Source organism: Ylistrum balloti, unplaced genomic scaffold, assembly GCF_031769215.1.
Source record: "Ylistrum balloti isolate Yb309-2 unplaced genomic scaffold, AGI_CSIRO_Ybal_v1 Utg370054, whole genome shotgun sequence".
In the NCBI taxonomy this organism is placed as follows: Eukaryota; Metazoa; Mollusca; class Bivalvia; order Pectinida; family Pectinidae; genus Ylistrum; species Ylistrum balloti.
In genome coordinates, this window is record NW_026782105.1 from 1 (window position 1) to 11,060 (window position 11,060).

An 11,060-nucleotide genomic window follows, 5' to 3' on the forward strand; every position below is an offset into this window, starting at 1 on the left:
CTCTATCATATATATAGTATCATAGTTTCTACCATGCAGAACGATTCATTATGCACACTGTCGGACCAGATACAGGCTGCGGTTGGAAAGTCACAAAACGAAATACTCGGGCATTTGGATACATTAATTTCACAAAAGTTGAGCTCGTTTGAGAGAAAAATGTGTGAAAATTCTGAGGCATCTTTAAACAAGATACAAGAAACAATTCAGTGTACGGATACCTACAAATTCAAAAAGAGAAGTTGCGAGGAACAGTACAAGTTCAATACCAAAGTGCGCGGGAAATTATTGGACGCCGCGCAGGCCGTCAGTACGGACATGGACACCGCCAGGCTTAAGATACAGGAGGGTATGTCGCTTATAGACTATCGCAACAAGCTAATTAAGTTGGCGGACAGTTCTGAAGCAGGCTGGAAAACCGTCGATGAGTATGTAGCAAATCCTATAGCGTCGGACTCCGACGATGAAAGGAAAATCGACAGGGCCAGCTCCAAGGCAGTTAAAAAGGCAAAGGCGGAAAAGTTAAAGTCCAGCAGGGGAAGACAGCGTTTCAACCCTTATCAAAGAGAGACTTTTGTGTCCAGGAGCCAGACAAACGCCGCTACTACGACCGACAGAACAGGTCCTTTCCCACGGGGCGGGACCAAGCCCGGTACATGCTTTGGGTGTGGAAAGGCCGGACATTGGCGACAAGAGTGTCCGGAAATCAAAGGAGTCGCCTCGGCTGTATCCGGATATAAGATAAGTGGTTCTTTATTTGATATGCATGAAAAAGTATCGGCGAAGCAGGACGCAGGTAAGGTAGGGGCGACACAGGACGCTCCACGTGTCACATGTGATACTTCGCCAGTGGGGCGCTTGAAGGGTAAGAGCCAGTATTGGGCAGACCAAGGTACCATTGAAGTAGTACAATCTATCATCGAGAGAGGTTATAAAATTCCTTTTCACGAAATTCCACCAAGGGTGTCTTTGTCAAATAACAAAACCGCAAAAGATAACCCCGATTTTGTCGTGGGGGAGATAACTAAGCTTTTACGGTTAGGTTGTGTGTCGGAAGTTTCGTCAGAGCCCGCGGTCATAAATCCGCTCACTGTAGCTTTCAATCAATCAGGTAAGCCCCGCCTAGTTTTGGATTGCAGGCACATAAACCCTTTTTTGCATAAATTCAAGTTTAAATACGACGATGCAAGGGTAGCACGGGATGTTTTCCAGCCAGGAGATTTTTTGTTCACTTTTGATTTGAAGTCTGCTTACCACCATATCGAAATTTTTGAAGAGCACAGGCAATTTCTCGGTTTTGAGTTTGAAGTGGAAGGCAAAACACGCCAGTTTGTTTTCAATGTGTTACCGTTTGGTATCTCTACTGCTGGTTACGTGTTTACCAAGGTTCTAAGGGAGGTGGTCAAATCTATCCGTTTATTAGGTCACAAATTGGTCATGTATTTGGACGACGGTATTGGAGGTCACGAGACAGAGGGCGGGGCTAACGAGTCCAGTAGATATGTCAGACAGGCATTGATCGATTACGGTTTTCTCATAGCCGAGGAGAAGTCCAATTGGGTAGCTTCCCAGCATGTCACGTGGTTAGGTTACACGTGGTCGATGGGAGAAGGCGTGGTCAGGGTCACGTCGGGTCGTGTCGAGCGGCTTTTGTATTGGCTGACCAATACGATGACACATGTCAAACAGAAAGACCTGCCTTTGCTCTCGGCCAGGTACATAGCGGGCATAGTAGGTCAGGTCATATCAATGCAAGGTGTTGTCGGTCACGTGGCTAGACTACGTACACGGGAGTTGTACAGGTGTGTATTGGCTAGAGCCAGTTGGAATGCGCGTGTTTTGCTCACGTCGGGAGCTCTAGACGAGATCCAATTTTGGTTGTCTAACGTAAAGGCACTGAACGATAAGGGTTCACAGTTAAAGCAACACCTAGTCTGTGACGCCATACTTTGTACTGATGCATCCGGTGAGGGATACGGGGGTTATGTTCAATATGTGGACACATCAGGCAGGTGTGAGCATGTTGGAGTGACGCAAGGTGTCAACGGGTGCACATACATACACGATACAAACAGTATCGAGACAGGTGCAAGCAAATGTTACCAAGGTGTAATCCCCCAGGGGGACTTTGTAACGGTACATGGTACAGATGTTTTTCAACACCCCCAGGGGGCTTGTGAGGTCCGACCCCGGATATATTTAGGCCATGATCATGATGGAACAAAATGGGGTCAAACGTTCGAGTTTCTTGGTCAATGCAACAGCACCCAGGGTGTTAGGGGGTCTCCGAGACCCGGGTTTTGCTGCGGTAGCAGTATTAGTCCCACGGGAGGACTAGTAGGTGGCCCAGTGAGTGACGTGATTGGTCTGCAGGGCAGCGAGGTAAGCGTTTTGGATCGCTCTCTTCCTACAGTAAGGGATCTTTACCACATGGATAAACATGTCGCGTTGGGAACATGGGATGAACGGGAGAAAAGGTATAGCTCAACTTGGAGAGAGTTAGAAGCAGTCAAAAGGGTGTTGTTGGCTAAGGTCGATATGGTCAAAGGTAAGCAGGTAAAACTGTTAACAGATAACAGAAACGTTTGTTCCATAGTGAAAACTGGTAGCAGGAAGCCAGACCTACAGAGGGTCGCACGTGAGATTAACGAGGTGTTGGATTATAATAACACGGGCGTTAGTACACAGTGGCTACCAAGGATTAGTAACAGTACCGCCGATTACTTGAGTAGATGTAAAGACTGTGACGATTGGTCGGTGCAGTCATGGGTTTTTGAGGAGTGTCAGTTATTATGGGGTCCACATCAAATCGACCGGTTCGCGACAGATTATAACAGCAAATGTGTGCGTTTTAATTCCAAGTGGTGGTGCCCGGGTACAGAGGCAGTCGATGCTTTCACGGTAAGATGGCAGGGAGTCAACAACTGGTTAGTACCTCCCCCTAGACTCGTTTGCGGTGTGGTTAGCAAAATGAGGGACGAAGGAGCTTATGGGACCATAATTGTCCCCCATTGGAGGAGCGCGGCATACTGGCACTTATTGTGTCCTAAGGATGGGGCTTTCGATTCTTTCATAGTAGATTATCGTATACTGCCCAGTAGAAAAGTCACACTGAGGGGGAGGGGGAACAATGGATGTTTCGGAGCCAGTATTTTGGGTTTCGACATGTTGGCCCTCCGGTTAGACTTTAGACATTGAAAACTTACACATGTTCATACCATACTGAGCATTGTTTTACTGTGTTTATTGTTACAGGCATAGGACTGAGGAAGTCGATCAGCGATGCCGTCAAAGCTTCTGGGGTAACGGAGGGTTCCGATCTGCACGCTCTGACCGAGGGTATGGCTGGCAGACTTTTACTAAGCAGGAGTGTCAACACAGGCACCAAGTACTATGGAGCTTTCGCGAAATGGGAACATTTCATTTCCGGACATGGTTTTTCGTCTATCCCGGCAAATCCCATACACGTGGCATTATATTTAAATTCTTTATTGGAAAAGGGAGGGACTTACGCAGTGGTGTCGTCTGCAGTATATGCTATCAAATGGGTGCACAATCTTAACGGACACATCGACCCTACAACAAACTCATTCGTACAGAACTTAATTGAATTTTCCAAACGAGAGGCTAAAAATCCTGTTTGCAAAAAGGAACCGGTCACGACTGACATTTTGATCAATTTGTGTGGAATGTTTTTGAATGAGAATGACTTGTTGGTAGTGAGAGATCTTGCCATGATTTTGTTAGGGTTTTCCGGTTTTTTACGTTTTAACGAGCTCAGTAGTTTGCGTTGCTCTGATGTTCAGTTTTTCGAGGGGCATTTAACGCTCAATATCAGGAAAAGTAAAACAGACAAATATCGCTTTGGTAGTCAAGTGGTCATCAGTAAAGGTTCGACTGTAGCTTGTCCGTACACCATGTTATCAAGGTATGTTGAGTTATCAAAAATTGACTTAAGTTCGGATCATTTTTTGTTTAAGCAAGTTTATCGTTCCGGTCAGGGTTGTAAGCTTATTAACAAAAATAAGCCACTTAGTTACACAGGGGCTAGGCAAGCTGTCATGAAAAGGTTGAAACTAGTTTCCAATGATACAAATTTTGGTTTACACTCGCTCAGAGCAGGGGGCGCCACAGTGGCCGCCAACAACGGAGTGAACGATCGATGTTTCAGGAGGCATGGCCGCTGGAAAGGCGAATCTAGCAAGGATGGTTATGTCGCTGACTCTTTGGAGTCTCGTTTACTGGTAACACAGAAGTTAGGTTTGTAATTAATATGGTTATTTGATCAATTATTCAAAGGCGGTTAGGTATTCCCCAACCACAACCCCCTTGCCCTTTCTTTGTTAATTCTCTAATTCGTGACGGGCTAGTACGGCAAATGAGTATTTGCGGGTTTGAGTTTTCTTTTCGGGCACGAAGTGGAGAGAAGACTTAAATATTCCCGCGTTTCGGTAGTATAGCGGGAATAGTTCGTCTTCTCAGGCACGTAGAGCACGTGCGTATGCCCAGGTAAGGGTGGGTGCGCGGGTGAATAGTCATTCTCTAGCTCTCCGTCTAGCAGTGCAGTCCAGTTAATTTAGTTAGTTAGTGTGCCTATCAGTATTATTATATGTAGTTGGTTTGCTCCGTTTTCTAGTCTTGCTATTTTATGCTTGCATTCCTGGCGAGGAAATCTGGAAGTCTGGGTATGCTTAGTGGGAGTGTGATTGGCTGATATTGTGTTAGTGGCGCTCCGGTAGAACGATTGTTTTTATTATTTTTTTTTTTTCGACACCGGTCCTTGTGTCGGCCCGGAGAACGTATTGCAATTGGAGGTAATCGATTCCAGCCCCGTTGGACACAGGTTTCCGGGGATTATCTCCGGTTTTTCCTGGGCGCGCGATACATTCTGTGATGGGAGGTGAGTATGGAGTGTCTAGGACGCTCTCGTGGGTGAGGAGTGTGTGCGTTAGGGACGTTTGCGTCACGTCTGTCGGAGTGAGATTCGTACGTACAATGTATTTTCTACACCATGTATTATTAAACGCCTACTGCACTAATTCGTGACGGGCTAGTACGGCAAATGAGTATTTGCGGGTTTGAGTTTTCTTTTCGGGCACGAAGTGGAGAGAAGACGCAATATTCGTCACAGTATTCGTCGCTGTAAAGTCTCAAATGCCCTGGGCTACGTACGTGAGTACACATCTACCCGCCGGGAAACTATCGGTCGGAGAGGATTAGTGGTCTAGGCGGGATACTAATTATTTAATTGGGCTGTGATTTCACCTTGATAAGGCAGCAGGACGGACAATTTCACCTGTATTACACGAGGAATGAACTCTCAGCTCACATTTTCATAAAACATATAAAAAAGAAGTGATTTTTTTTCGCAAAATATCACCAGACTTACTATTTTATCGCCAGTTTTCTGTTCATCCAAAAAGCAATATGTTATTTTGCTGAATGTTTTAATAATCGTTTACTTACTGGCAAATACTGTGTTACATAAATATACGAGGGTTGATTAATAACTCATCTAACCTCATATTTAAGTGTTGGACGTTTGGCGGACATATTGCATACCATTTTTCAACATAATCCCATTCAGTATCTACCCTCTTTTGCCAGCGATGTTTAAGGGTCACAATGCTACATTTAAAGAAGTCCTTTTCCAGACCGTTCAGAAAGTTCTCCACTGCATGCATGACGTCATCATTCAAACAAAAGTGGGTATTGGAAATACACATTTTTAAATTTGGAAATAGATGAAAGTCTGATGGAGCCAGTTCAAACGAATAAGGTGGATGCTCATAAATCCAAAGACACATGACATGACACCGATAGCAATGACAGACTTGTGAACAGGGACATTGTCCTGATGGAACAATACCATAGTTGTCCGCGGCGCTTGAGTCTAACATTTTTCTAAACTGCCTAAGAAGTAATGTATATGTGTTATTGATCGTTTGTACTATTTGCAGATAAGCGACCATAAGTTTATTATCAGCATCACAGAAAACTGAGCCCATAACCTTTCCAACAGATTGATAAGTATTTGCTTTCTTTGGTGGGGATGAGCCAGGATGCTTCCATAGTTTACACCGTATTTTGGCCTCTAGGGTGACTAACGCTTCATCCATAGTCACAAACCTCGGCAGAAAGTTAGCGGGATCTACCTCTAAATGCTTCAGATTAGCACGCGATAAAATTCGCCTGGTGTGCTTCTGATTAGCTGTCAGAAGTGTTGGTACCCAACGGGCTGATAGCTTTCTCATTGCAAAACATCCGTAAGAATGGAATGTACTCTTTCCTGTGAAATCCCAACTGTACTGGCTATATATCTCTCTGTAACTCGCCTTTCAGCCATAACAATATCATGGACCCTAATAATGAGATACGTAAATGTGTAATTGAAAAAAAAACCTATTCTGTCAGAATTTTTAGATTAAATAATCATTTTATACTTGTATTCTGAAATACAAAAGGGTTAACATTAGGGCTTATAATAATGGTACAATGTCCACGCTTTAAGTCTGCTTAACCTGTATGAAAATATACAGGTAAATAACACGTCCTGAGACTAGGTGGTGACCCTGGACACACACCTTTGCCCAGGTTTGTCCAGGTGTTTATCCAGGTATCTTTCGGACATGAAATCAATTTCAGCTGGTGTCTTCTTATTAACATGTTGGCAGATATTGAAGAGTTCTTCTGATTCGTTACTTATTGTTCGTCTCCGCTGTGTTCTGATTTTATGATTTCATTACATGAGATTTTGAAAATATATATGCGTAGATTCCAAGATGAAGTAAAGAGGCAACCTTCAAATGTCAACATGAGAAAGAAAATCCCTGAATGGGTCAAAGGTCGAGATTCCGTTGCAGAATTTATGAACGCTGATCCAGAAGACTTGGTACTTGTTCCTAATGTTACTACAGGTATAATTAATTCTTCTGTTCCGAATGTCATTTATTTTCAGTCGAACGCTCGAAATCGTTCTTTTTTACAATTGGTATATCTTGTTTGATATAAATATTTTCAAATGTATTTGAGGTACATCTTGACCTGTACAATAAAATGAGTTCAGAAAAGTGTTATTGCCGACACGTGTTAAATATAACCGTGATGTCAACACAATAGATACGAAAATGATTGTATTAACAATATAGATGTTGATTTAGAATAGCATTTTGTTCCAAAGGTCTCGTGTATTTTTTATAGAAAATCCTCTTTTTATTATATTCTTTTTTATTTCGATTCGAAAACGCCTGATAAAATTCTATAAAGAGATACATGTTTGTAAAAGAATTAACAAACAATACCAGCACGTCAACAAAATCATAATTCAAACACAAATTTAATGAAAGTAGGGCAACTACATATCACATAACTAAACATGCTATTCATATCAATGACGTATTCAGTAAAGCATACTCCAAATCATACAAAACCCATTACCTAAATTGTTGAAATCTTAATAATGATAAAGAAAAAACAAAACAAATCTATGATGCCGTTCTTCTAATGAATAGACTTCTGATTTCTGGCAGCGATCAGCACCGTTTTGATGTCAATTCCTATGAAGAGCGGGGATACCATCTTGATCACCGACCACACTTACGTTTCCACAAACAACGCATGCGCACATATCTTAGAGCACCACAAAGGTGATCATATGAGAAACAAAATCTAAAAATCTAAGCGTGATTATGTAAAGAAACTTTTATAAATAAATTCAAACTTTTCTTCATTTTTATTTAGCTATTAATTTTATATTAATGATGGAGATTATTGCTTTTAAGGGTAAGTGGAAAAGACTTCATTTCAAATGTTATAAAATGTATTTTACTTAAACGCAAAATATTTCCAAACATGTCTTGATTACAAACGTAATTATTTGTATTTTTTATTACTTGAAAAGGCGTGAAGATTACAGTTGTCGAAATCACGGTGCCCATTAAGGATACAACACAAGTGGTCAGCTTATTTAGACAAGCACTGGACAATGACCCGAACGTGCGAGCTGTTGTTATTGGTACAGTATACTATAATATACACAGACCTGACATTTAGAAAGCATTACTTTCATGCAACACCAATTGTTGTTAAAAACCATTTTTTTTATTTTCAGATTTGGTTCCTTGCACGTGCACCATGAAGCTTCCGGTGACGGAAATTGTGCAGCTGTGTCAGAGGTACAACGCTATAACCGTCATTGACGGTGCGCATGCTCCAGGACAATTTCCGGTTTGTCTCAACGAAAACGAAACTGACTTTTACATTGGTATGCAGCTGCTTATCTCATATTCTTATAAAAATAATGCAAATTATCTATCATCATGTATTTTATGACCTGTTAATGGAAAATTTGTCCCTCAAGATGTTACTTCCCATTCCCACGTCTCGCTTTCGTTTTCATTTATTGTAACACTCCATTCAGGGAGATTCCGGAAAATGAAAATCCGGCTTCCACATGATTTTCTAAACTATAATACCCTTCTTTCGTTTCCATAATATACAACTTTTATACAAGCATATTGAGTTTTTACTACCGTAGTTACGTAATGGGGGAGTTTTTGTGACCTAATTTCTTAATGAAAGTGTGAAACTTTATGAAATACAGAATGTGTGAATTCATGGAGAACTCTGGTTCAAGATTGTAGAAAGGACTTGCTAGTGAATAACACTTTTTTGTACAAATTTAGAATTACAGTAGATTAAAACAATTGCTTCAACTGCATTCTACAGCTCTTCCGTTCTTATAGGACTTGTGGTGCCTAGGGCCAAATTTTTGAAGCCCAGGAGACGACTGAGGTAAACCTAGATTGACCGAAAGTAAAGTTCAAATGTAGATGGGGAGGTGTACTAGCCCAGTGATAATACGAATTTCGAATTTGTCGTGTATCTGATAATTCTAGGAAACGTTCAAATTAAAGACAAGGTAATGGCAATCAAAAACTCATTGTGGTATGCGCTAATATATAACGGTTGATGATGACGTCACGTCAGGAGGGTGGTAATGGTTGTTCCCAATATTTTTCAATACGCGTATTTTTGTTCCAGGAAATTTCCATAAATGGATGTTTGCACCATGGGGGTGTGCCTTTGTGTGGAAGAATAAAAAGGTTTCGTTTCGGTTGAGATCGCTTATGAGTTCATCACCAACAGACGATCTTGTGACGCAGTTTTGCTTGCAAGGCACAAAGGATGACAGTTGTTACAACTCTTTACCTGCAGCCATTGAATACATTCAGAGCAAAGGCGGGCTTGTGAGTGATATTTCATGTGTATACTATAAAAGAAGAAAGTTTCGCGGTGTGGAAATATTGGCGTCAAGCAACTTTTCTTAAAGGAGAAATTCAATATTTACAACGATCAGTTTCTTTTGTTTATATTGATTAATTATTTTTTAAATTTTGCAGGGTCGAATATCAGAATACAACACCAGACTTATAGAAATGGCGTCAAACTATCTGATTTCGTTGTGGGGTACGAGTAGGCTAGCTATCCCATCCTCCATGGAACCACCATTCCTCAGGATGGTATGTCTGCCAAAGATCTCAGGCTTTGGCACTTCGGAGGTAAGGAAAAACATATACCGATGGTAACTTAAATGACCATTTTTTCTTTGCTCTACAAATTTATTTGGTTACAATTATTACAAATCTTTATAAGACATTTGTGCATAACTTAGAGCACCATGAGACTGCTACATGGAACTAAACAATCTCGAAATTCAGAAAATGTGTTGGTATAGTAGATAAGACAACAAAAGATTGATTTTCACGTGAAATCATTTTTAAAATCTATGTTTGATCGTGATGGATTCCTACACAATTTTCAAAAGCAAAGAAAATTCATAACATCATTTTCTCAATATATTGAAATTGATATGAGTAACATGATAAAAAGAGTCAATTTCCATGTTTTAATTCACCAGAATGGTGGCACGATTCAAAATATACACATTTACTACATGTTCTTTTGTAATTATAAGATAGAAGGGTATATAAAAAGCGAAATGTTTTTACTAATGAGACTAGTCATCTCCCCATTTCTTCGATCATTGATTTTTTACTCCTACATTTCAAAATTTAGGCTCCTAGCACCAGAACGAAGAAATAAAAAAACCTGTCTGTTGTGGGTGTTATTCATTTGCATGTCTTAAGTAGATTAAAACTACCTTTGTATTAGTGTTGGAGATAAATAACTAGCATTGATGATAATGTGTCGACTAAGTTACGGTAATTACAAAGTATATCAATTAGATTCTTTGACATTGAAACAAAATCTGTACGCCAATCACAGACGTTTTATAAAGTACATCATTGAGATTCTTTGAAATTGAAATAAAATTTGTACACCTATCACAGACATTTTACAAAGTACATCACTAAGATTCTATGAAATTGAAACAAAATGTGTACATCAATCACTGATCTTTTTACAAAGTACATAATTGAGATTCTTTCAAATTGAAACAATTAATCATTGATCTAATTCCTAACAGGAAGATGCTTTCTCCCTCATGGATATTCTTTGGTACGACTACCACATAGATGTCAGTCTGAAGTCTGTACAGGGCCTGCTGTACGTCCGCCTGTCGGTCCAAATCTATAACTGTCTCGAGGATTACAAGAAATTTGGAGAAGCCATTCTGGAATTGGCAGGGAAATAGCGAACCAGTCGTACCAAATTCTTAAATGATTATGATATTTAATTGGAATGGACACCAAAAGTAATATAAAACACAGAACGCACATAATCAGAATATTCCAAACTAATATCCAGAGCAAATTTGTTATTTATCAATTCTTTACTAACTTGAAATCCCATTGAAAATAAGTGTGTCATGATATATGATAATGATTAAATTATTCAAAATGTGACATTGTGGTCATTATAGTTGAACAGATTTGTTTTCAGTGTTTTGATATCTGCATGAGACTTTGCAAATGTTGACAAAATACCATACAAATATTTTTTTTAATCTTCCATCTCCAGAAAATAGTAATACCAAACAAACCCAAGAGCGCCCAGACCTCCTTCCTGATTAAAGTCTTGGCGCTATTAATACATAA

The 11,060-nt window shown here is 40.3% G+C and overlaps 1 protein-coding gene across 1 annotated transcript; it reads left to right on the forward strand.

Moving 5' to 3' along the window:
• Nucleotides 1-6,814: 6,814 nt before the first annotated feature.
• LOC132549311 (uncharacterized) lies at nucleotides 6,815-10,657 on the forward strand. The gene is made up of 7 exons (XM_060213235.1): nucleotides 6,815-6,917; nucleotides 7,530-7,646; nucleotides 7,901-8,014; nucleotides 8,111-8,263; nucleotides 9,043-9,248; nucleotides 9,402-9,560; nucleotides 10,490-10,657. Exons 1-7 carry the CDS (start codon nucleotides 6,815-6,817, stop codon nucleotides 10,655-10,657), a joined length of 1,020 nt encoding a protein of 339 aa, XP_060069218.1.
• The last annotated feature ends 403 nt before the right edge of the window (nucleotides 10,658-11,060 follow it).

Bases quoted from the DNA above. Each gene is read 5' to 3' on its own strand.
- LOC132549311 (XM_060213235.1), top strand. From the start codon at position 6,815: ATGAGAAAGAAAATCCCTGAATGGGTCAAAGGTCGAGATTCCGTTGCA. The intron at 7,647-7,900 runs GTGATCATATGA...TTACTTGAAAAG, and splicing joins TATCTTAGAGCACCACAAAG to GCGTGAAGATTACAGTTGTC. The intron at 8,015-8,110 runs GTACAGTATACT...TTTTATTTTCAG, and splicing joins CGTGCGAGCTGTTGTTATTG to ATTTGGTTCCTTGCACGTGC.